At 36.2% G+C, this 27889-nt stretch overlaps 1 protein-coding gene across 1 annotated transcript; it reads right to left on the bottom strand.

Moving 5' to 3' along the window:
- Positions 1-342: 342 nt before the first annotated feature.
- On the bottom strand, positions 343-27741 carry LOC149423740 (FGFR1 oncogene partner 2 homolog). Its single transcript, XM_089631786.1, has 5 exons — positions 27619-27741; positions 27400-27534; positions 25579-25815; positions 10892-11017; positions 343-7950 (listed from the first exon to the last, which is right to left on the bottom strand). Exons 2-5 carry the CDS (start codon positions 27532-27534, stop codon positions 7816-7818), a joined length of 633 nt encoding a protein of 210 aa, XP_089487912.1. The 5' UTR covers positions 27619-27741; the 3' UTR covers positions 343-7815.
- Positions 27742-27889: the final 148 nt, after the last annotated feature.

Below are 27889 nucleotides of genomic sequence, written 5' to 3' on the forward strand. Positions count from 1 at the left end.
TTATTGCGGGTAAAACTCCTTGTATTCCTCCAGGCTCAGTCGGTAACGGCTCTGCGGGGCGCTGGCTGGTTCAGTAGGCAATGGCAGATCCCCTCTCCGAGGCTGGCTGTTGGGAAGGGTGACATCTCCACCGGGGCAGGCCTTGGTCACTGGCGAGCTCGAGGAAGCCCGGGGCAGAGGCGCCGCGACGTCGGGGCGTTGCGACCAGTGAGCAGGCCAGCTCAGTAGCCAACAGTAGATCCCCTCTCCAAGGTTGGCTAGCAGGCAGGTGCAGTAGACAGCGGAAGTGGAGCGGGGGGGGGAACCGGGTTGAAATCAAACACGGCGAGTTAGTTCCCAGGTAGCGAAACGAGTAATGGCAGAGCAGACAGCGGTAGATGTTGCTCGGTCCAGGGCTTGTAGCGGAATGGTCTGGCAGAGCGGACAGCAGGTGTTGACGGTTCCAGGGTCTGAAGCGAAAGAGGCCGGTACAAATGTGAGCGATCTATTTATAACGCGCTACAAGACCGCGTGGCCGGCCCGGTTCGTCGCTTGCTCGTTTTGTGTTTTAGGAACTTATTTTTTCGGCGTGAGTTTTGCCGTGTTATTACATGGACCAAGTTTATCTCAAAAACAAATGAATATTTTACAATATTATACCTTATCTGCTTCTGTCGCCCTGCCAAAACCACGTCGTCGCAATATTTTTTATTTGGTTATAATAAGACATATTCTACAAGATAAGTGGTCAAATCTCTGTAACATTTTCAGAGTTTCGCTGAGTTCATAATTATCTTACGTGTAACATATTTTATTTCTATTCGAGCTTATTTAATTAACATGTAAGTATCTTTGTATATAACTATTTAGTTAACATTGTCTCCTATTATTACAGGAAGGGCTTGCAATTCTAGTATTTTTTATAAATCTCTCGTTGCCTGTTGACGGGAGAGCCGGCTTTTTCGTTCAACCAATGAGTGTTTGCTTCGCGAGAGCAAGATAGTTGCATGAGTTAAGGCGAGACAACTGCTCTTCCAATTGTTGTGATAAAATTTACCGTTAAACGGCAGGGCAGGTTTTTAAACATGAGTTACCTATTTGTAGGGCAGGTTTATCAACATTAGTTTTATGGAAGGTTTTTACATAGTTTTCGACAGTGGTATGATGGCATTTTGTTGTGTTTGTTATAATTGATGTACATTTTATATTGATGATGCTGATAACGTTCGATACAGTGTTGGTTGTTTTTTGTGGTATTATATTGTGTTACGATTTCCTTGCCTCATCCATTGATTATCTGATCCATTCAACTGATTTCAAACTAACATTATTTGATTGATACAGTTTTGTACTCAGCCGTGTCAGAAGAGACACGTGGAAAGCTGTGGGATCCTCTCCTGTAAACACAGATGAAATGGAGAGAATATTTGGTAGGTTGACTAAAGCTAAAATAAAATAAACAGAATTCTATTACTCACAAAAATGCTTTATAGATATATTATGTTATAATACATTGAATTACAATAATTTTTAAACTATAAAATAAAATATTTTAGGTGAAATAATTATTATGAATTACTAAAAGTGGAACAAATATACCTGGCTAAAACTACAAAGATTAAAAATATAACGTAAAAAATTATTAATACAAAAAAGGGTTTTGATTGCATTAGATATTATGTATGTTCATAAATATTTACAAATGTGGATCACAAAAGAACAGAAAGATCGTAAGCTACGTATTATAATATTGTTTCCCAAAAACCCAACTTGTATTAGTAAAATAAATTGATAGAAGAGTTATTAAAATGTGTCCACATGTACAATACAATACAATACATACGTTGAAGGTTAATTCCCTACATAATAAGTGTAGCTATAAAGAAATTAGTTAGAGAGCAATTTACTAAAAGGTATCAATTCATATATTGCTATAAATCATGGGTAACAACAGTATTTAATAATATTATAACATCAATTAATTGGAAAAAAAATCGAAAATAGTTCTTAATTTTATACAGATGTTCATTTTGAAATTTTAAAGAATCAAAAAAACAGACACCATATGAATTATTTTTTAAGTTTTCTAAGCCAGAATCTGATGATATTAAAAAGGAAATTTAAGTACCATATTTATAAGGGTTGGATTAATTATTGGGAATAATAATTCTGTTAGAATAATATATATTTAACATAATTGCCTAATTTTGCCTAATGTACATTCAACTAACGGACAACATTCAGATGACAATGAAGCAAATCGAGGGATAATGAATCTAAAACAAAGAACAGATTAATCTTTCAATTACGAGTGACAATAATATTATGTACATCTCTAAATATAGAGAATGAGAGTAGCTTTCGTGTTTTAAGAAACACAAAGATTTTTTTACTCTGCTCAAATTTTAAGTTAAATCCAAAACTAATAATGAATTATCCCTTGTGCTTGTTTGAAGGCCGACATTACAGAGTCGCCATCAGTGTGGATTGTATTCAATGACATTGAAAAAAACCATCTAGTTAATTATTGAGTGAGCAACTCTAGTAGGTGTCGGCTAAGTATCTGAATTCTAAGCTAGATACAAACAGCAGTGCCAATTTATGTAAAAGTAAATAAGAATGAGAAATGATCTCTTCAATCAAGGAGTGAATAAAATTGACCTGTTGAATTCATCAGCTTTGACCGAGTCAATTTACAAAACTCACTTCAAAGATCCATAAAACAAAACTAAACAACAGGATTAATATTTGTACAGAGGCAGCCAAAGATATTAGAAGAACGAGATATGCTATGTTGGCCGCAGGACCGTAGGCGGAGTACTACCTAATTAGGGTACTTTGAAAACCATCGGGACGTGTACGCACAGAAATCTGTTCTATGTATTAGTGCGGATACCTTAGCGTAAGCGAAGGTGTGCAGTAGTATTGGTGAACAAAACCGGCGACACTGGGCAAAACAATTCCACACAGTATAAACTGCTCATAGCACATCTCGTTCTTCTAATATCTTCGGAGGCAGCAATAATGATCTAAAAAAAATAATAGATGTATTTAACACAATGTTTGCAGGTTGTTTTTTATCAATCCACTCCGTAAAGTGGGCAATTTTTTCAGATTCTTGGCGAAATTACGTTTCACAATGATAGATATTTTGTACGATATCCGTAATTTAAAAAAAAAATTTTAATTTGTAATAGCGGAATGGAGGCAGAAATGAAAATGGAGAATGTCGTGAATCAAAAGAATATTGCTACAACACTGAAGAAATGTATGAAGATGAAAACGAAATGTTACCGCTATGTTATATGACCACAATTGCATGTTTTATGACCACAGTCTGCCACCCGGCAATAACTCTACGAATTCAATAATTATACGAATTGCCCGGTACCTAGTACACGTCTCACGAGATCTGGAGTCTAATTTTTACTTCACAGAATAACAACACGTTTTGGTGTTTCCCGCCGTCTACCAATAGCACGAAAATACAAATAACGCATTAAAGCGTCTCTCGCTCTCTACCAACAGTATGCAAGACAAGGTTAAGCGTCTCACGCCAAAAATCTGTTAATATATCAATTATTACAGTAATGCATTATGAACATTGATCTATAACGAATTCATAAGAGGCATGAAAATAAATAGGTCATTCTTAGTTTGTTTCAATATCAACCTACAATTTCGATTCACTATAGCTTATTATATTATAATGTAAATTGTATGCAAAATAGTTTGGCATCGGCATTCTAAGATTGGTGGGAAGCAAATTGTGTTGCAGTAGCCTGGTTTTAGCCTAAATATTGGGTTATCTAGAAAAGACATTTATTAAATCTGGACGTGTTTTTGTCGACTGTGAAAAAATGCAACTCAATATGTGGTTAGCTCCTAAGAGGAAATTATTTGCTGATAAATCTCGTCTACTTGCTGACCATAAGTGGTTGCTCAACTGACTATATTTACTGACAGAAAACATTTTGCAGCTGGCCAAAACTTCAATGTTATGCTGATAATTTAGATGATAGTCTTTAAAAAATAGACGGGTCTTGAATGTGAAGTATTTCTACGCCAACTAAATATACAACTTACTCCTTATTTAGATAGAGAAATACTTGTATGCCATAACACATATTATGAATACATCACTATGTACCTATCTCGAACATTAATTCAAAGTTACAATCTATCTTAAATTCCAATTATGTATCTGAAATATTGCATTGTGTGTTTTTGTACTTCTTAATTCGCATTTTCTCTACAATGATGATTTGGATGAACAAATGCAAAGAAACGTTTATTTCAAATGAGAACTACATACATATTTCCTTTAATTTTAGTATCAAACTACAATATGGGTTTGGTACTAAAATTCGACAGCGGAAAAATTTATTAGCAATCGGAGAGCGTAGGGCAGTGTAGCTAATTCGAGGCTTTGCGGCGTATACAACTTCAATATTTGTAATTGTAATATGTAAATAGTTGGCTAACATCTTCGTCCTAAGTTTTTAAACAGCGTCTTTTATCAGTTAGTGAAAAACAACCCAAACAAAGATGTTTGTGTGATTTGGTCAAAATGTGCTGGATTAGTAGAAATGAAGACAAATTAGTCTTTGATTCTATTGGAAGATACATAATATAACAAACTCTTATCATTGAGCAAAAAAAAGTTGTGTATTTCTACCGCCTACATGGGTAACATAATACTATACATAAATCTAAAAAGTAAGGGATACCAACGCAAGCTGCCCATAGATTAAAAAAGTGTTAAATTGACAAGTTAAGTTATTACTGCGAAAAAATCAACACAACTGGCTCTATTTAACAGATGAAGCCATATTGTGCAGATCTTTTGTAATTGTTTGCTTAAATTATTTATTTAACGCATTTCAACTGATAATTTAGGGCTAGGTTGCCATTATATATATATCTGTGTGGCCGAATCATACACAATCGGCGTTTCATACACTGACATACCACTGCGTCAAATCAGCATGTGTCGGGAGGGTTGACTTGGAACAGTCCCAGGTAAAGTAAGCCAAATCAAGTAGAAAACTTGGTGAAATGTAGATGTACGCCTATTTAATTTTATCTAGTACAAGGTTTATTGCTAAATATTGTACACCCTAAAAACCAATGTTGTTTTAGGGATTACCTTAGTTTTACGTAGTGCACAGCACTAATTTAGTTAACTTTAGATAGAATTATTGATTTAGGTTGATTACATTCTTTTATGCATATACTTTTCAAAGCTAAAATAAAACTACACAATATAGTATTATTATAGACGCCTCTCAGAATCATTTCACATATGAATCTGATAACTTGAGATTTCTTTATTTATTATAAGTATTATATACCTAACAGCTTAGTGCACGCTATGTTTAATAGTAATTATACATTTCTAGAATACTTTTGTGACCATTCAACAATTTCTGTAGAAAAATAGACACATTTGTAGCCTTTTCGTGATGTTTAAATACAAAACATTTTGATTTACAGAACTCTTAGAAGATAAAAATTTCAACAAAATATTGGTAATTCTCATTGTATGTTCATAACAATTGTTTAAAAAATCATGTACATACATAAGTTCACATGAGAAAATACAATATTACGTAAGTATATACATAGTTTGTATTTTACTGTCAGGACAGTTCTATTTCCATTGCTCTTCAAAACTGGGACCACTAACAATGTCAATTGGTAACTAATAATTTTTATGAAAAAATTCAAGTTTCTCATTTAACGATTTGACGAAAATTGGCAAAATACCAGAGTTTTTTTTAGACATTCCTTGCCAGCCACAAACTGTGAAAGTTAGACAGTTGCCACATTATTTTTTTTAAATTTACTAATAAGAAAATTCATAAAATTTGATTTAAAAAAAGTATGTTATGAGTATTTTCAATAAAAAAATGAATACTTCAAATACCTTCTAAGTTCTAAGTCCAATTGATCAATGATTTATTTTTTTATGAAATAACGCTGTTGAAACATCACAATGAAGTTAATAATATGCAAGCTGAATGGGTTGAATTCAACGATACTTCTCAATGTGTGGGAAAATATTATGTTAATATGTAACAGATTTGAAATATGTTATAACGTTACTCTCTCAATACATTTGTGTTGGCAGTTACTGTTGGTATATTTTCAAATTCAGTGTGAGGGAATGTAGAAGACAAAAGTCTTCACGTGTGGAGAAATTAATTGCACAATTGGCAATAAAATATTAAAAAAATGTATTAATAGCAACCATAAACATACAAATTGATAGACCAGCCCATCAGGGAAAGGGGAACAAACCAAGTTGCTAGGAGCAGGGAGGTGGCTTGACCATCTCCATTTCTTTGATTTGTCAATAAATTAATTTGACAGTATACAGGCAATTCGCATTGTAATATCACTATTTAGTCCTCGAAAATAAAATCCGCTGTCGAATTACTATCCCTTTTTACAATGGTGCGCAAATCACTAACTGTGTAGAAAACTTAACTACACATTGGGTAAACAAAAATTCAGGCATGTTTAAAAATTCAAATATTTCTTAAACTATTTAGTTTACAAATGTCTTATAATTTACCCACCTCATAATAAATTACTTATCTCACTCATTTTTGCGTCAACCAGATTTATAGACATTTCGGCTAAAAATGAACATTCAGACCCTGCACAAAAAAGTCCCACAATGGACTGGGCTACAAAGGATTGCCTTACTTTAGCAAACTTTACTTTTCTGCAAAGGGTGTAGTTATTTCAATGTGCGCCCTTCGGGAGACAACCTAGGACTGATAGATTATTCAAAGCATTCTCCAATCTTCCTGGTGCCAAAAATATGGCTACGTTGTTTGCCTCTAGCTCGTCAAAATGATACTCAGATTTTATGTTAGGGCAAGTCTATTAATTTGGATGTCTATGATAAATCACATCTTAAATCACATGATTTTGTCAAGAAAGTTAATTGTTAGAAATTTGTGTGTCCTTCAATGCTGAACTAATTTAGCAGTTACCAGTCTTAAGACATAAACCAACGTTTTTCTGGTATATTATGATACTTTTGTAAAGGTACCTACGTTTCAGGCTCAGTTAAAAACGTCAATGTAACTGGAAATAGAGGACGTAATATTATAATAATAATTTGTTACAACAAATCTATGCTATAAGGTGAGAAAAGATATTCTGTAGAATCTTTTACAATAACAAGCATCAAAAAATGAAGTTTTCAATTTAATAATACATACTGAAAATGAATATACAAATAATCACAATATAATAAAATTACATCAAATGTAATCTACTGTCCAAGCTGCTTGTTAAATTTTATTTAATCAGATGTATCTAATATAAGAATTTAAACCCAACTGATTACATTTCAATAAATTTGGTTAAAACCTTCAACTTTAAAATTAATACACTAATCAAAATAATAACACCAAACTTCAAAAATTAACGTCACCATAGTTAACGATTGAAGAACTTTCTAGATAACTAGACGTTTTACAAGAGTTATATCGATTACCCTAATTTAAATACAATAATAATAATAATAATAATATGAACTTTCTTATGTCCGTAATATCAGAATGAAGTTTTTCTATCATTTAACTTTATTCCGTTTACAGGAAAGAAAGGTATGTAATTAACTAAAGCTAGTATGCTCTGAAGTATAAAGGCTGGAATACAGCGCCAACATTGTATAATATGTAATATAATATACGAAGATGTAAAATTATACGAAAAAAAAACACTCAAACAGGTTGTTTCCGGATTAAAGGGTTCATTAGGATAAAGACAGTCGGTGTCTTAAAGTTGACATGAGCTAGGCGAGTTATGTTTGCGTCACGTGTTAGGGTTGGAGCCCGACACGGCTTCAGTCTGCACGTCCTTGTCTTGCGATGCCGGGCCCTGTCCCGAGTTCAGGAGCGTCCCATTGGAGCCATACTTCCGGGATAGTCCTAACATTTCTCTAAGTCCCTGCAAAGTACAAACATATTAGTCTGAGTAATTAACATATTATCTCGAGTAACAAAGAGCCATAGGACAATCGTTCAGTCATTATTAGTCCTCTCTTCTAGCTCCTCATACTAGACTAGACGTAAGTTGCACGGTCATTACACTTTCTTACTTTGAGGGATATTTAATATGTACAACAATTTAGATTAACCCTTTCCTTACGGTGCTAGAAAATTGAAAACTCGAGCTCCGGTGCTGTGTACCTACTCAGTGTATAGAATACACATTTAGATTTTTGTCATTTGTTGTATTAATTTAATAATAGTAGGTAAACATATGGACATATGGGCATCAGTACAATATTATGTATTAGTGCTGAAAATGAGGAAATAAAAAAAAGCCACGCATAAAAGGCAGACCGCCGGCTACTACTGACAACCACAGCACGGTGAGCGAAACCACGTACCTCTCTCGCTCACTACATACCACACCACTGATAACAAATTTTTTCCCAATCTCTTGACAAAACATTTTATTCAGTTTCGTTCGATAAATACAATTTTCCTCAATAATATATAAAATGTGTGAAAAAAATTGTTATGCAATATATAAAAATAAATGTTTTGCTGAGGAACACTTAAAATATGAACTCAGTGTTTAGTATATTTACAGAGATATTGAAATAATTTTAGACATTTCAAATCAGTTGACAGCACCGACAAGGCAGGGTTAACGTGCATCAATGATGTAATAAATGTGATGTCATTAATTGTAAATTTTCTGAAATGTAATTGGATTCACTGTTTTTCACAGTAAATAAAATTTTTTATTAATTTAATATTAATCACTCAAGACATTTTTGGCTTATTATGGCAACTTTGCAAACTGTTTTGAGTGATTGCTTGTCATAATCTGCCAAATTTATCTACTAATCGTAAAACATTTTTTTAAACTTTTTCAAAACCTTGCGATCTACAGTTTACGTTAGTATAAAGCTAGTATAATACTTTCACATTTTATCAATAAACGTCTCAAATCGATATTCTGTGGTAGATTCTATATGCGTATAAATTCCAATATTGTTAATTCTCAAGTTAACAAAAGTTGTTCTCGAACAAGCGCTTGTTAAACGAAAAAAGCAAGAATCGAGACCATTCTTATTGATAATTGTATTTTTATTGATAACAACATTACATAAAAAAAAAATTCATACAAAACTTTTGAACAGCTGTTAATGATTAAAAATTGAGCCTTCTTATATAGGCCACAGTCAAGTAGGCCATAGACAACATACAAAAATAGAAAATATCCAACGTTGACCGAAATCAGTCCTCGCAAATTAATTTGTAATTTCATGTAGGAACTAATGCGCAGAATTTACACATTTACAATGTTATAAGTTTACGATTTTTTTTAAATCTTAAAAATACGGGATAGACGGTAAAATATAGGTGGATTCATTGGCTATATGGCACTATACTCAGATTATATCTCCATATTAAAATTCGGAGGTATGTTTTTTTTTTAATGTGGGCGGGAAATTTCCAAATCACGGTTGCTCGACGTGTTTTTCGATTATTAAAGCGATCGCTGGAGTGGCTAAAAATACAGAACGAAGTCAAGAAAATTGAATGCCATGAATGAGGAGGAAAATATAAAATTTAAATTTTCATAAATTTTTGTAATAAGTTTTAATATAATATTATTTATAATTCAACTGAGAAAAGTAGTGGACGTGCAAAACAAATGTCAACAAAATTTTGCTATCATTTTCAGATTGTTATTTAATATCTGTTGATCCATTTATTTTAGATACAATTGATACATTTTATTGTTTTTATTACATTTAGAAAAAAGTGTTATAAATACAAATCAATAATATCCTAAACATTAACCTTTTAAATGCCAGTAGGTAGAAGTGTAGCTGTGCACAGCAGGCCAAGAATGCGAGTTAACTCGCTCTTGGCACAGAAGCGGTTAATCAGAAGTAACAATTTTTTCAAATCTGATTTCTTCTGCTTAGATACTCAAACGATTGCGTAAATGTAAAAATGTCTTGAGCGATAGGAGGTACCCGGGCAGGGCCAGCCCTACGCGGGCGCAATTGGAGCCGTCCGCTCCGGGCGCTGAATTGTCAAGGCGCTGAACTAACAGTCCTAACACATTGTTTTTCACAAAAATGGTGCTGCACAAAAATACAAATCATCAGAGTATTATTGATTACAGCGATCTTCTACCTTCGGCATATACCGGTTTTGACTAGGGGTGTCAAAATTTTACTCGCGCCAGGCGCCGTCAGGCTCAGGGCCGGCCTTGTACCCGGGCGTTCAATTTTAAATTCACCCGTGCTCATTCAATAAATTAAGCATCCGAATATTTATACGGAAATATATAAACTGCTCACTCTGATTTAAAGCCAATGAATTCTCCTACATTTCATAATTTATCCAATTTTGTAAGTTTTATAAATTAAAAAACAAAATCATTAAAATTATCAACACTAAACAGGGAACTTAAAAAAAATTAATTTTAATTGTTGAAACTAACTACCCAAATGTAGGTATTCATTAAGGGTCAGAGCAATGTGACCTAAATTTAGGCAAATAGTTTGAGTGGTTATTAAAACAAAAGTCTTTTTTTTTTAAATGTTTGTCTTTCTTTTTAAAAAAAAAAAAAATAAAAAAAAAATATGATTTCTTCATATGGCGGTTACTTTGTGATAATTTTAAATTAAAAAACAAAAGTCTTTTTAAAGTATTTTTGATCTTTGAATGTTAAATAAAGCGCACTAAAGCTTTGTGAAAATATATTTTTTTGATAAAAATGTATATCGATATGTTTTCACCGTGGTCCATGTTTGATAATGAAATGTGTATAAGATAATCTCAAATTATCAATTCACAATGATGTTTGTTTTTTAATTGATTTTTCAGAAAATAATGAACAAACAAAAAATGTTTACCTTGTTTTCTATGACAAGTTGTGAAAGCAATTCTTCTTCCTTGGGGGCGTTTTCATCATCAATGTATGCAGCTCGGTGCATGACTGAGGCCATTTCATTTATTTTCTCTGCCTGTTGTCGTATAACCTTGAAATTCAATAACGTAATGTCAACAAAAGTTCCTAAGGTTTATCCTTCATTGTACTATACAAAACATTAATTATATCACTATTGAAACATTCAGAATAAGCAGATTTAATACTATGTATTAGGTATTACATTATTTATTTAATTATAGGTACATAAAATACTGCATTACAAAACTGACTGCCTGAATTTGTTCAATTAATCAATATCCGTGTTCCCAAAAGATCTTGCCGACATTTCTTACCCTTTAACAACACCAGGAAACTAGCTTATAAAAATTCTCTGATTCTGAGTCTTCAGTCTATGTAAACATTGTTTATTCCATTCATTTTATTTTTCTAGACACAAATAGACCTATATATTTACCTTCTACTAGTTTTGTTATTTTGAACATCAGAACCGGTGAATTATAGAGTAAATCAAAATTGGTGTTGTTCATAGGTAAGCGCACTTGAAGTGAAGTAACACAAAACTGCGCTACATAAAAGTTATGTTTTATTATAATTTATGTGAGGGGTGATGTACGTCAACGTGATCTCTTATGGTATGTATACATTTGCGAGCCGAAACGCGAGCCGAGTCACGCGAAGCAACTGCAAGCGGCGTTTCGCACCATTTACAATTGCTTCGTTCCCTTCCCATAAGTCAAGGTTCAGCTTGGCAGTTCGGCTCGTGTATGTATATGTAGCATTAGGTTTTATTATTATTCTTAGTTTCTATTCACATTTTTACAAATGTATTGTATTTTATGTTTTGTTGTTTATTTTTTCAGCTATAGTTGCGCGTGAGGTTTATTTATTTATTTATTTATTTATTTATTTATTTTAGGAACATTAACAGTCTTAGTAATATAATATACATAAGAGAATAACAAAAAACAGACCAATTATTAATGTTCACAGATATATATAGAAACATAAAACTAACCTGCAAACGATAAACCTATAATATGCCTACCATAAACAGCAATAAATAAAAGTGATTTTAACTATACTTAAATAGACTTGGGTTGGAACGGGAAAGGGGAGGAGAGGGATGAGGAAAAGTTGCCACGCAGGTAATATTAACACACTTTAATCGGGAAGAGTAGTTCTACCCGTTCGGTCGATTGATGCTTAACGTCGGGAAGGGTAGTTCTACCTTCTGCGCCCGCCTCATTTCAATGGCAGAAAAGAAGAAATTATCCGATGTCTTTATATGAATATTATATACCAATCTCTTTGTAAAGGTCCCAACTATACGTACATAATTATCAAATTGTAATGCAAGTCTTTTTTTAATATTTATCTTGGAGTCTTTTGTGTACATCGATATTTCAACTAAAATGACCTATATTATTTAAAACTTGACACTTGATAGGTATTTCATTTGAAGATCAACGAAATAAGTAATTTAGATGACATATTCTGTTATTCTAATAATTCAATTCTTGGAATGAGGGTTTTTATGACCATGAAACCCGAAACAAATCTCTCTATCTCTGTTCCGCACCCACTCAACTCCTAGGTGCGAGCGAGCGCACAGTGTCTGACGCGACTAACAAAAGCAGGTATCGGCAAACACAGTTAGGCGGACCCTAATAAATATTTACAAGACAAGTGCATGTCAGTTTTTAAAACGCAAATTGTCGTACGGTTGTGTTCTGAGGAGATAATATTTATATTAGCTTTTTCAAACCTTTCAAAATGGATTCTGAAAATTACGAAAGTGATGACGAAATCGTTGCAGATAATTTATCTGCCTGTTCTAGTAATTATTTGCCTGAATTCGATAGTGAAAGTGAAGAATCTAGTGGAAGTGAAGAAATTCCTTGTAGGAGAAGAATGTCAGTGATGCCATTACAGTTTAGTGATTCTGAAGAAAGTGATATGGAGCAAGAAGGAGAAGAGTGGTCTCGAATAGATAATCCGCCAAATATCGAATCATTTTTAGGTCATCCTGGTGTTTGCGTAACACCAGCTGATTCCAAAAGTATTATGCAAGTAGTAGAACTATTTATTGGAAATGATTTGTTTGAAATGATGGTAGAAGAAAGCAATCGTTACCATGCTCAAAATGAATCAAGATTCAAACAAACGAACAAATCCATCAAGTGGAAGCCCATAAACATTCCAGATATGAAAAAAATGTTAGGATTGATTCTGCTTATGGGTCAAGTGCAAAAAACTACGAGACAAGATTATTGGTCTTCAGACCAATGTATCGAGACGCCCATATTTTCAAAAACAATGAGCCGTGATCGTTTCAATCAAATTTGGAGATCTTGGCACTTTTCAAATAACCAAAACATTACCGATTCCAGCGACCGCCTTGAAAAAATTCGACCCGTTTTGACATATCTCATCCCAAAATTTAATTCTGTTTACAAGCCTCAAAGGGAGCTTTCTCTAGATGAAAGCATCATACCGTGGCGGGGAAGGCTAGCATTTAAAGTATACAATGCGTCAAAAATAATTAGATATGGTATTCTCGTGCGAATGGTTAGTGAAGCCCCTACGGGATATATTTGCAATTTGGAAATATACTGTGGGCAAGGAAAGCGACTAATAGATACAGTTGAAACATTGCTTAATCCATACCTATATTTGTGGCATCATGTATATATGGACAATTACTATAATAGCGTTAAAACTAGTGAAGTGTTGTTGAAACATAAAATAAGAACGTGCGGAACAATGCGAATTAATCGAGGTTTTCCCGAATGCCTTAAAAACGTAAAACTCAATCCAGGCCAAAGTATTTTCCGTCGAAAAAATGATGTGTTATTGCAAATTTGGAAATCTAAGAGGGACGTCAGAATGATTTCAACTATACATTCTTCGATCATACTTGAAAGCGGCAATATCGATTGGAAGACGAAACTACGAATCTGGAAACCACAGAGTGTTATTGAGTATAACAAATATATGAAAGGAGTTGATCGTGCAGATCAGTATCTTTCGTATTACTCAATAATAAGAAGAACCAAAAAATGGACTAAGAGAGCTGTGATGTATTTATTGAATTGTGCTCTGTTTAATTCCTACAAAGTTTACAAGGCCTTGAATGCAACCAAAAGACTGACTTATAAACAATTTTTACTTAATGTTGCCAAATATTGGATAATGACCGAGATTTCTGAAACTGATGCAAATTTTGAGGAACCGAGACCATCCACTTCACAATTACAAAGGAAAGTCTTGAAAAAAGATCCTCCAGGGAGATTATCAATGGACACGAAAAAACATAAAGCGATAAAAATTGTCACCGGCGGTAAAAAGAAATATCCCCAGAGACAATGTCGCGTGTGTTCTGCGCACAAAACGAAAGGTCTGACGAGTTATATGTGTCAATTTTGCGACGTCCCTCTTCATAGGGGGGAATGTTTCACTAAGTATCACACCGTATCCAAATATTAGATGAACAATTTTTAGACGTGAACTGAAACTGATTAGATAAAAGTGGTTAGAAACTAAAACCTAATAGTGTATGGTGAAAAACAATAAACAATATTACGTGAGCAATACGAGAAGCATTCTACCGTAAGTGATTATTTTAAATTTCATTTGAAAAAATAACCAATATTATTAGCATGTTCCGATGGTTTTGGTCCGCTGTACCGTGCGAGGAGCAATTGTACACGTGGTATTTCAATGGGTAATAATGTGTTACTTTGACGATACTAGAGAAGTGGCAATTGTTTTTGTTTTTATAATGATTTGGGCTTGGTGAAAATATAATAATTTGTAATTTTATTAAATTGAAACCTAGTTTATACTTAAAAAATTGAGCCCTAATGACACAACAATGACTTTGTTTTCGATTTATTATGTTGCATTAGAAATAATACTTGGTTTTCGGCTAGAAATTTTATAGCTTGGGTATGCTGAGTTAGTATGTAGAAAATTTTATTGAAATATTTCCATTATTTAAGAAGATATAGCGATTTAAAACAAATTACACAAATTCGCGCGGGACCTTTATTTTCGCCCGTTTTCAGCGGTCAGCCGGCGAAAAAATAACCCGATCAAAGTGTGTTAAAATATTAGGTACAATCATTTTAACAGTGGTTAATATGAGTTAGAATGTGATACAATGAAATTCTGTAGTGATAGTAACTAGCAGTGAATATGTCAGCACGAGTGTCTATATTTGCAAATTTATTATTATAGTAGTTACATGTCCTTTGCATAAATTCATTTTGGTTGGAATTGGTATTGCATCTATCAATGTAGAAAAGGGTATTTTGTCTGCTGTATCGAATTGGCGCATGGAAATTTATTTTGTTCAGCAACTCCGGGCAGTCAACTTTAGAGTTAATAATTTTATACAAGAGCATCTGATCAGCGACAATCCTCCTGTTGAGTAGTTTCGTGATTCGAAAATGTTTCTCGATTTCGTCGTAAGAGTTGTATATGTTAAATGATTTAAAATTGAGGAATTTGAGAAATCGTTCCTGAACTCTTTCTAACCTGTTAACATAAACAATATAGCGCGGGTTCCAAACCGGTGAACAGTACTCCAGGTGAGGACGAACATGTGAATTGTAGAGAGTCAGATATGTCTTAGTATTTTTGAAAAATTTGCATGTTCTCAGTACAAAACCTAGACTTTTTGATGCTTTGGTGACAATGTTATCAACGTGTTTATCAAAGGTAAGTTTAGAGTCCAAGAAAACCCCGAGATCACGCACATAGTCTTTATTTGTTAAAATCGATCCAGAAATGGTGTAATCATGCAGTATTTTCACACGGTTACGTGTGAATGTGACTTTGCAACATTTAGAAATATTGATAAAAAGCTTATTTCTGAGACAGTAATCCGTCAGTCGATCAAGATCTGCTTGTAAACGCGCAGAACAGTCCGGGGAGCTTATAGGAAGGTATATCTTCATATCGTCAGCAAATAGTAAAATTTGAGCGTTGTGAAAACATGTCGTAATATCATTAATATAGATAGAGAAAAGCAAAGGACCCAAAATGGACCCCTGAGGCACACCGGAAGTAATGATTTTCCAGACCGAGGAAAATCCACCCACTGTCACAGCCTGGGATCTGTTTGTTACGTATGAGGATAACCAACGAAGGAGATCTCCATGAATACCATGATTAGCAAGTTTTCTAAGCAGAATGTTGTGGTTGATCTTGTCAAAAGCCTTGCTATAGTCGGTATAGATTGTATCAACTTGCACACGTTTATCCATGGAGGCAGACAAGAAGTTTGTAAAAGTTATAAGATTAGTAGCAACAGAGCGACCTGCAAAGAATCCATGCTGAAATTCGTTGATCGAATTCTTTACCACAGGGAATAACTGGTCATAGACTATGTTTTCGAACACCTTTGAAAAAATGCAAAGCTTGGAAATGGGTCTATAATTATCTGCTTCACACTTAGTTCCCGATTTATGAATTGGTGTGATGTAGGCTCTTTTCCATATATCTGGAAATGTACCAGTCTTGATCGATATATTAAACAGTATTGATAGCGGGAGTGACAAATGATTTGCGCACTCGGTAATGAACAGTGGTGGGATACCATCCGGCCCAGCTCCCTTGCTAGAATCGAGCCGTTTTAAATATTTGGACACGAGGTCAGCATCGATAAAAACTGATCCCATCGCACAAACCTGCTTAACTACAGAGTCATCGCAGGAAATCCCCAGAGGGTCAGCCGGTTCGTAGACAGAATGAAAGTAATCAGCAAATAAATCACAGACTGCCTGTCCACCCTCGGCTGTTACATCCTTAAGATTTAATACGCTAGGAATAGATGCTGATAGTTTTTTTGATTTAACATATGACCAGAATGCCTTGGGATCTTTGGCGATATTCTCTTCAGCATTATTAATAAAGTCTTCGTGACACTTTTTTGCCATTTTTTTCTGTCTGGTGCGTAGCCTTGAAAAAGTAATGTAATCGGAAGGGTTCTTGTAGGTTGTATATAGTCTGTGAAATTTCTGCTTTTCACGAATAAGTTTTATTAATGATGAGCTATACCACGGGGGGTAGGAATATTTACCAGTACGCCTCAATGGAACCTTATCAGCGATCAAATTATTAATAATATTGTAAAAATGCGATACTGCAGGATTGACGGAATCGGTAAGGTTAAGTGCGTTCCAATCTTCTTGTGCCAGGCTATCTCTTATGTCATCATAATTAGCCTTGTGGAATGAGGGCCGTTTAATTGAGTTTTCCTTTATGACCGGGGGTTCAACGAACTCAGCAGTGATAATGATGGATTTATGATGAGCATCCTCAGGAACCAACGGATCGTTCGCGGGAGCTACGCGTACCAAAAAATTACAGAGAACGAGATCAAGAATTCTTCCTAATGTATTTTGAATACCATTATATTGGTGGAGGTTACAGTAATTAATATTGTCGATAAATGTTGAGCTTATTGTAGAAGTGTAGTTGCCAGGTTAACCTCAGGTTAACCTCACCCACAGGAAGAGTCCAGGTAATATCGGGTAGGTTAAAGTCTCCCATGATAAGAAACTTGCCGTCTGGTTGATTCAAAAGCTTAATACCTAGATCATTCGAGAAGGCGGTGATTCGAGCATTGAAGTTGAAACTTTTTGACAGGTATGTACAACAGAGATGAACGTTAGTGAATCCAGTTGCACGTGGGATGCGAAGAGTAACCCATATGTCCTCATCCGTAGAACACCATGAGTAATTACAAATTGCATTGAGTTCCTTTTTGACAGCCAGGAGCACACCACCACCCATGGTTACACCTTCGATACTTCTGTCGCGTCGGAATACGTTGTATCTTGAGTCAAAAAGCTCACCATCTGAAATAGTATCTGTAAGCCAAGTCTCTGTTATGCCGATAACGTCATAATCACCGCTCGTAACACTACGAAGAAATGTGTCAGTTTTAGTCCTCAGACCGCGTACGTTCTGATGAAAAATACTTAAAGGCAGTGACTCTTTTTCAGTTGAGTGTCAATAACAGAGAATGCGTGAATAGAATGTGAGGTACAATATAGTATTATCTGCAGAAAATAAAATAATAGTAATATCTCTAAGTAATTGTTCGTTACGAAAAGGAGTGGATCCTATAGAAGCATAATACATTGTGAGTAACATGTGCACTTGGAAATGAACGCTTAATGAGCCATTCGCACATCAGTATTACAGAATTCCGAGTTAAATTATCGAGTGACATTTGAAATATGAAGTACATAATAATATGATGTGTACAGAAAGTGAGAACATCTTGCAGTTGACAGGAGTTGTGAACATGATGATATAATAAGGTAATGTTGTGAGAGTATAATAAATATAATAGTAATGCAGTTGCAACATGAGAGGGAGGGTAGCGGGCGTGTGGAGGGAGAGGAAGGGTAGCGGGCGTGTGGAGGGGGAGGGAGGATAGCGGGTGTGTGGAGGGAGAGGGAGGGTAGCGGGCGTGTGGAGGGGGAGGGAGGATAGCGGGCGTGTGGAGGGAGAGGGAGAGGGAAGAGTAAACAATAGTAATAGAATGAGCAGTATTTTCTTATGAAATTTTCTGGAGGTCGTCTTCCCTCCTGACTAAAAAAGCTGGTGAATTATCGTTTTTTCTCACTAAGATCTTACAGTCCTTTACCCATACAAATCTGTAGCCTGCTTCCCGTGCCTTGCTTTTAACTTTGGAGAGCAGAATCTTATTGTTGATTGTTAAGTGGTTGTTAACATAAATTATTGCTTCTGGTCCGGAATATTTCAGGTCGGTACTGGTGATCTTCCTGGCCTTCTTAGATAGTGCAAGAAATTCCTCCTTTCTCCGTTTGCTTGCAAAACGGATGATTATCGGCTTAACCTGGGCGGACTTGGTAGCCACTCGCGTCACTGTGTCCACATCTTCTGGTTGTAGTTCAAAGCCAATCTGTTCGCCTATTTTCTTGGCTATGCAGAGTAAGTTTTCTCCCTTCGTCATTGGCACGTTCTTGATTTCTAGGTTTTTCACACGGGAGAGCTGATCGCGCTCGTCCAGTTCGTATCTGAAGATTTCCATGTTCTTCTTGATGGATGCAACCTCCGAAACTAACTTTTCGACAGTCTCCAGTCTCTTCTCAACCGCCTCCACCCTTTTTTCCGTATCGGACATAGCTGCTAGAGCAAACTCGAGGCTCTTCTTTATGTCAGATATCTCTCCCCACATGGGCTTGATGCGAGTGAGCTCGACATCGATTTTGTTGAGCTTCTCCATTATTTCGGCTAGAGAACTAGCCGGTACCGTTTGTGAGGACGCTGCTGGAGTTACAATTGGAGACCCACTGCGGGCTGCATTACGCGTACACGGCTTCATAATGTTGTTATAGTCGGTTCACTTATGTTGACTGGTCCAAATTGTGTTTATTTTATACACAGATAAACACTGGATATTACAGCAACTGTCACTTGATCGAAAATAGTGTTGATAAGTAGATAAGTTACTCCTGTCAGACTAGCGCCTGTTTGCCGCAATCCGTAGGGCACAGTTCAAAATCAGACACTTTCGGCCAATAGCGAGATAGATGACGACATTTACGACCAATGGCGATATAATGACAACACTTGATCTTAGCGCCTGCGTGTTTAGTCTGTTTACGATCTAAGAAATGTTTTTATAATTTTTGCTTTTTTTTTTTAATCACCACACAGGTCACTACACACTTTGTTTCACAAATCTAACTGACTGTAATCGTCGAACACCAAGTGATTTCAATTATTAAAAACGTTGTACTAGATTAACTTGTAAATCCTTATCGTTTAGGCAATTTTAATGCGGAGTGTATTTCGATGTATTCTAGACGGTATGTCTGTATGTAATTATGAATAAAATTGAATAGCCTTAAAATGTGTACCCTTCACCCCCCTTTTGCTCCTTGTCCCCTTTCCTTGACCCGGGCCCAAAGACAAGGAGCATTGTTATCGTTGCATCTTACCCGCGAACATTCGTGTCATCTTGAAAACCCGCATATGTTTGAACTCGGCTGTGACTGTTTTGGAGCACACATCGTCCAGTGAAACGTTTTACCCGCCGCAGTGAATGTCACTGTTTTTTTTTGTTTTGTGTTAAGTGAGCGAATGTTAAAAGGGAATTGCAAGCTGATAAGTGAAAAGAAACCAGCGGCTAAGGAGAACGAGACCAGGGTAAGTCTTTGGCCTTTCCCACTCATTTTCCTCTTGCAAACACTAAGGCAAAATTCAATTCGTTTTGTTTGTCTTAGTCTTTATCGCACCACCGCATCCGCCCCCCGCACAATTGCGAACGAAAGATTTGCGCACCACCAAGCTATGTTTATATTTTCTTAAATTATTTTAATTTTGTAAGAATTTACTGTTCAGTGATACAAACAACTTGTAAAACATAATATAAAAGCCCACTGTTTAATAAATAAATAACCTTGCACAGCAAAATTGTCACAATAAATGTACAATATGTACATACATAATCGATAGCCATCGCAGTCGCATTCTACCGAGGAAGCCTTTTAATATCAAAATGATAAGCAAATAATTGAGAGTGGAATTGATGTTTAACTAACCGGCAAAAAGATAAGTAGGAGTTGAATGGACCTGAGCATTATGCAACTTCTAACTGGATAAAATCTTCTCTTCTAATCGAGTATGTCAAACTGATAATGAGAATATTGCAGTCAACTCTAGCCTTGACCTGACAACGGTTATAATAACTGATGTTTGTCACTAACTGGTCGAACCTTTAATGATATAATGTTATGCATCATTTGTTGAATTTAGTAAATACTGTGTCACATCTTTTGCCATCTTTATAAAATTTTAATTAGTTAACAGAGGTAAAAGAACGGAACAACATAAAAATAACTGTAGCAAAGAGAAACAAAAACGTACATATAAAAAAAAAACACGCCAACCGTACATCTCCATTGTTTTTAACATATATAAGATATGAACAAGTTTGTTGTAAAAAATGCAAGAATTTTTATCTTAAAATAAATCAAATTAACTCGTGCAAATGTGTACTCGTGTAACTAATGAGTATGGTAAAAATATATGTATGAAAAGCAAGTACCGTGAATTTGATGTTATGGCTATGCACTGAGCACGGGACATTAATTCAAATTTTGAGTAGGCGATAGGAACATTGTTTCACACAGCTTTAGATGGATGAGAGCCACCGAGAATTGGAGTAACTGGATACATTTGACGGAGGCTTATGTCCAAAGCAGGACAACGGAAGGCTTACAAAGGAGAAGAATTAGTCATCATAGATGCCAAACTGAGCTGGAAAAACCAGGTGGAAACTGTAGGCAGAAAGGCCTGTGCTCTGATGTGGGCAACTAGGCGAATCTGCGGCAGAACGTGGGGTCTCAAACCTAAAATGATGCAATGGCTTTACACAGCCGTTGTAAAACCAAGGATCATGCACGCAGCCCTGGTCTGGTGGAGGAGAACAACACTGAAAACAGTGATGGTCACACTCAATCACATACAGGGACTTGCATGCAGAAGCATCACAGGAGCCATGAGAACCACTCCAATACTAGCCATGGGAGTGCTGCTGAACCTACCCCCACTAAACATAGAAATAGAGGGGGCGGCGATGGCGGCAGCCTACAGGTTACATTGCAATGGCCAATGGAGAGGAGAGTTGCCCAGAAACAGTCACACGGAGATAGGAATAAGACTGAGGGCAATTAGTCCGACGGCTGGGATGAAGCAGGACGGCAAACAAGCCGAATACTTCTTCGGACAGCTGTTTAAAGTGACGTACCCCACAAGGGAGGAATGGGACACGGTCCCAGGTCCAAACTCCAAACAGGAACTAATCTGGTTCACAGACGGGTCCAAGATGGAGGAAGGAACAGGGGCCGGGGTCTGTCTACAGGGAGCTAAGAGGGAACTCAGTATACCTCTAGGAATGCACTGCACTGTGTTTCAAGCTGAGATGAAAGCCATCTTAGTCTGCGCACAGGAGAATATGAGTATCGGGTACAGAAATAAGAACATAAACATATGTTCTGATAGCCAGGCGGCCTTAATGGCACTGGAAAGTAACCGATGCGACTCCAGACTGGTGATGGAATGCAGGACTATCCTAATAGAACTGGCGACCATCAATAAAGTAACCCTGCTCTGGGTACCAGGACATAAAGGTATTGAGGGCAACGAGCGGGCTGACGAACTAGCAAGGAAAGGGGCGAAAGCACCACTTGTGGGATCTGAGCCGGCCGTAGGAGTAGCAGCTTGCCACACCAAACTACATATCAAGAGGTGGGTCAAATCCCAACACTGGAAGGAATGGAAGAAGGCACCCGGAATGAGGCAATCTAAAGTACTCATAAACGGACCGGACCCTAACCGAACAGGGCAACTACTCGATATGGACAGAAACTCACTGAGGGAACTGGTAGGACTATTAACGGGACACTGCCATCTCAGGAGACACATGCAACTGTTGGGAGTGGAAAACACCAACATCTGTAGGAAATGTGAAGAGGAGGAAGAGACTCCAATTCACCTATGGTGCCAATGCCCCGCTCTGCTGGGAATAAGGCTCAGATACCTGGGAAGACACAGTGTGGAACCAGAAGACATCGCCACATATCCAATGACAGCCCTGGTGAACTTCATAAAAGGGACCGGGTTACTGGCAAGGGAATGAGGTAAAATGGGAGATAGTACAATGGGCCTATGGCCTAAGTGCTCGCGGGGAACGTAAGTAAACCGCCTCCGACTATAAAAAAAAAAAAAAAAAGGAGAAGAATTTACAAAAAAAAATAATAGTATGGATGACATATGCCTGTTGGAGACACCTCGACAAAGCGATAGACTACAAACCTGACTAGAAAAAGGGGATACCTTTTTCAACGGGCAATATAATACAATTCAAGTTAATCAGAAGCATCTTCATAACAGTCTTTCCTGACACTTCTTGTTATAAAGTATCAAAAAGTAAAATTCTGACTATGTTACACTGGCAATGATGACCATTATGACACGTACCAACTTGAACAAGTTATACACGTTGTCCGGAAATTTGTAGTACAGGGTTTTCCAATAAGAGGTGTTATTTAGAATAGCCCGCTATTTCGGTAGATGTTACTTTTGAAGCTGTCATTTTTTGACATTTGACAAGTAGAAACTACGCCATTAAAAAAAATGGAACGATACACGCTTCAACAACGCATTGAAATTATTAAAATTCACTTGAGTGAATCAAATGCAAATCATCTTGAGTGATGAGACCCATTTTCACCTCCGTGACTTCGTCAACAAGCAAAATTGTCGCATCTGGGGCTCGGAAAACCCAAGAGTTATTGATGAAAAACCTCTCTATCCTCAATGTGTGACTATTTGGTGCAGTTTATGGTCCGGCGAAGTCATTGGACCTTACTTTTTCGAAAATGAGGCTGGAGCAACAGTTACGGTGAATGGATTGCGCTATCGAGAGATGATTAATGATTTTTTATTGCCGGAATTGGATGGTATTGATCTGGACAACGTTTACTTTCAACAAGACGGCGCTACGTGCCACACAAGCAACGAAACCATTGATCTTTTACGATTGAATATCAAAATAACACCTCTTATTGGAAAACCCTGTACAAGTGGGAAACTGGTGAATCTAGGTTATACATGGAGTCGATTTTGTGATGCATATAACTTTTATTTGATTTGAGCTTTCATTTGTCGAGAAAATCGAGTGCGAAGTTGAAACGTTTTAAGTCAAATTTGAAAATAATTGGACACTTGAGGGGTTAATATCAGCTCTGTAAGGGAACATGAGAGGCAAAATGGTTAATTTGATAGAAAACAGCTATCTAAAATGACTAAAACTACCTTTCGTATGCTGTTCCCGGACTTAATATTTTTTATTAACAAATAATGGATTACATATTGTTTTTCACACTCCTAATTTTTTTTTCATTATTAATTTAGGTATTCAACCACAACAAACTCAAATATTGATAAACAATAAATTTAAACATTGATACAAAAAAAAACCCACATTTGCAACTTCGATCTATAGTTTATCGCAATAATATTGATTTTAGACAATATTTTTCATAATTTTAAACACATGTCACGGCTTTTTATCATCCCGAGAGAGGAGCCCTCGGCGTTGGAAGAGATAGTATCTACTCTGTTTTTGACCACTTATATCTTTGAAAAATGCGATAAAAATGTTTTAGAATTGCCTCAAAAAGAAGCATACTTGATTCACATAATAATCTATAAAAGTTAAAAATGCATTAAGTTTGACAAAAACTCTATAAATACGTAAGTTATGACAGGTTAATGTATTTTTGACAGCCAAATTGTTGAAACACAAAAAAAGATATATTAAAGTGCATAAACCACCATATCGAACAAACATCACATCTGTTAGTTCTAGTGCATTTTCGTTACATTCAACCTGCTTGTATGTGTAAGAAATCTGGTCTTTACACAGTCACCTATGCTGTAAGTGTGTAACGCTTTGAAGATTAAAATATATTAAGTACCTACCGGTATTTACAGAAAACGTGTGAATGTTTTTAAAATTATACTTAGTTACGTCGCATTTGGGAAATAGAGAAACGAAAACAAAAACTTATGCAACAGTTTTTTCAAATTTATTTATGACTAGCGAGTCGCCCCGGCTTCGCAGGCTCCGCAAGGGCCTTAAATATTATTTTTAAACCATGTGTTTTTTTACGATTTCGTTCATTTTTGGATCTTCTTCGTTGATACTTTTGTTTCTGGATCTAATATAATATAGATTTGCAGAAATTTATGATCATCGGGCCGATATGGTAGCAAGCTCCCTACTTAATGATATACTTGCCCCTGAATTTCAAATGTAGGCTTGAAACTCCGCTAAACCACCTGCATACTTTTTAAAGAGGCAATTTGAAAAGCATTGTTATATCGGCGTATATTGAGCATGAATTGTTTTAGATTTTGGATGATCACCTGTCGGAAGAGAGGGTAGTGGTTCGGGTGGAGAAAGAATTTCCTCTAATTTTACTTTTCTCCGTTAGCAACACATGTGTGATGTAGATTCACCAGGTTCCTGCTAGTACAACGAGTAATAATCTAAGCATAGGGAGTGGAAATATGACCTGCAAAAGCCAACCCAAGCAAAGTGTGAGCTACCGTGCTCAAGCCGGATGATGGAGTATTTAGGCTGTACCCCAGCATTCGGGGCTCTGCTGGGGTAGACCTTTTATTTCCCTAGATAATCATGGGACCAAAAATGGACAACTCAAACAAAAAGTAGTGGCCGTTGAGAAATTTAGGGGAAATGGAAAGAAGAGCTGAGGCCACCTTAGTGAACTCTTCTCTCTTGAAACCTTCGGGGAACCAAGGGGGAGTGGAGTGACTCTTCCCTCGTTGGGCCTTCAGGGAACTCAAACAAGGGGGACTTTCGATGGAAAAACCCAAACCGCTACGGCATCCTCGAGGGAATCAATACGTGGGAAAACCGTCTCCGCTTTAAACTTCGACAGTCGCATAGATAAGGTTAAGAACGACATAAACTCAGGTAGATATTTACCTCCTGTTGTCTCTTAAAGCAGGGGTAGCTTTCTTATAAAGGTTAATATGACATAGCGAATATCATAAATTCAGGTGGATATTTACCTCTTGTTGTCGCTTATTAATGATCCCCTTAAAGTCGATGCGCGAGTTCCATATCTGACGTTGCACATGCTGGCGGTACTTGCTCATGATGTGTTCCAGGGCGCGGCGATGGTCGTCCAGGGCCGCTTGCAGCCGCTGGTTCTCCTGCTGCATCTCTCTCATCTCCTGGGTGCTGTAGATCAGCACCGAGTGTGGCTGGCGAGAGCCCTCATTCAGGGCCTGCACTTCCTCTTGGTACTGAGCCACACAAACAACACAAATTGCTTTAATATTTGATGACAATTTGTGGAAGAAACAAAGAAACAGGCCTTTTAAAGTTTTTATTTATTTTAATGTGAATGTCCTAACTACTCCCCATGGGAACCAGTGAGACTATGACATTTCCAATTAGTATTAAGTACCTGGTTATTCAAATCTGGTTACAAAATACGGCTAAAGCCTCTTCAAGTAATATTTCGATTCTCAATGGTGGTCTTTCACCAGGGCAATAATGACAGTATCTACTATTCCGGAAAGTGCCGCAAGTATTTTACTATACATGCAGGGGCACATTATACATACGCACGCCAGGAATCGAACCCGCAATCGCCAGATTCATAGTCAAGGAACTTAACCCTTGACTACGGAGGCTGTCTTTATGATCTTGGTTAAATTTTACCCCCATTTCATCCCCTTTGTTTATAAAAAATTATTCAGCGCAAACAAGCCGCGAGCGCGGGCATAAAAGGTGCATTTTACTGTTATTTTTATTTTCAATAGTAAGTAATTGAGTTTCGCTCGATTTCATACTATCTCTTTTACCGTTTTGCAAGTCTTAATGATTAACTGCTGGGCGAAGAAAACTAATCTAATATCCGGAAAATATAAATATTATAATTACTGGAAAGGGCAAAAGGAATTTTAAGAGACACAATCGCTTCACTATATGGGGGACCTTAGTGACCCCCTTCGGGTAATTAATGATTTTTACCTTCAGATACGTAATGGTTAAAGCGCTCACTGTATTTATTATAATTCAAGGGTTAATAAGAATGGTGATCAATGACGGCTCGTGAGTTTTGGGTGTTCTCGAGTGCTAATATTACAAAAAATGGCATTATTGATGTTGTTGAAGATGAAAATGAATTTTTTTTTCGAAAATGGAGTTTTAGTAATATTAGCACTCTAGAACACCCAAAAGTCACGAGCCGCCACTGATGGTGATAAAGCAATATTATTGCGAACAATGTTTTTTAAAAAGTATAATTATTTGACCAAAAGCACTAAACACAGATTTATAAGAGAAATTGAAAAATTGGGTTATGGGCAATATGTAAATTGAAAAGAATCGAAAAAAACTGTAAGTAAACAGAAATAAATATTTCAAAATGATTATTAACAAAAAGTAAACACACACATTTTTCATATTTTAAAAAGCATTGAAAGGTGGGTCTGGTAAATTACCAAGGTCCCAATTTCAACAGGTATAAACTTGTACTATTCACCAAATAGATTTATTTTATTCAATTCAGCTTGATTGACGGTTTGCTGAGCGAATCAAATTAATGCAAGGCACACTTTCGACCATTGGCACAGATAATTTTCAAATATTTAATGTAAGCAATGTGGGCCTTTTCGGAAACTTTTTTCGATTGCTGAGCACAGACCTAACACGCCAAACGTATTTTTTTTGTATCTACAAGCCCGATGATTGCGTTCTTAATTAATAATAATGAATAACGCTACCTGAAACGTTAGAAATCATGCACCGTAACATCTTTGTCTATATTATAAAATTATCCGTACGGGTGTATATATGGGTGAACAAATAGTGGTCCTTACCTGCTTCATTGATTCAATTTGTTTATTAATTGCTTGAGTATCATTCAAAAGCGAATCTGCGACACTTTCGCGTTCTTTTAGGCGACCTGCCAGTCTTTTTGCATCTAAAATGATTTGCTGAATCGACAGTGACATCTGAAAAGAATGTGACAGTTGGCTATGTAAAACAGATTCCAATTCGAGTACATTGTTGTAACGATGTCAAAATCGAATGCGTACCTTGGTCTTAACGATGAAATATAAAACACACAGTCGAACTGTGTTTTATATTTCTATAACAAGCACATTGTTCGACACTTCACACACAGCATCCACAACGATTTTGGAATCAGCTGTTTATGGACAAATCCATAGCCAACTTACTACTTTTCGGTAATGCCATGTTGTCATTTTATTATTCGTGAGATTCTCTTGTACTTTCTGCTGCAAAGTCGGGGTTGGTTGTTTTATATTCGGAGAGCGGCTAACGAAGCGGTAATTTTAAATAAAA

Source organism: Hesperophylax consimilis, chromosome 5 (assembly GCF_061612785.1).
Source record: "Hesperophylax consimilis isolate HC1 chromosome 5, BYU_Hcon_1.0, whole genome shotgun sequence".
Classification (NCBI taxonomy): Eukaryota; Metazoa; Arthropoda; class Insecta; order Trichoptera; family Limnephilidae; genus Hesperophylax; species Hesperophylax consimilis.

What these genes read in the sequence shown, in the direction of transcription:
- LOC149423740 (XM_089631786.1), bottom strand. Translation starts at nt 27,534, where the DNA reads ATGTCACTGTCGATTCAGCAAATCATTTTAGATGCAAAAAGACTGGCA. An exon ending in AAATTGAATCAATGAAGCAG is followed by an intron (nt 25,816 to 27,399) that starts GTAAGGACCACT and finishes TGTGTGGCTCAG; the next exon opens with TACCAAGAGGAAGTGCAGGC. An exon ending in TTAATAAGCGACAACAAGAG is followed by an intron (nt 11,018 to 25,578) that starts GTAAATATCCAC and finishes TTGAATTTCAAG; the next exon opens with GTTATACGACAACAGGCAGA.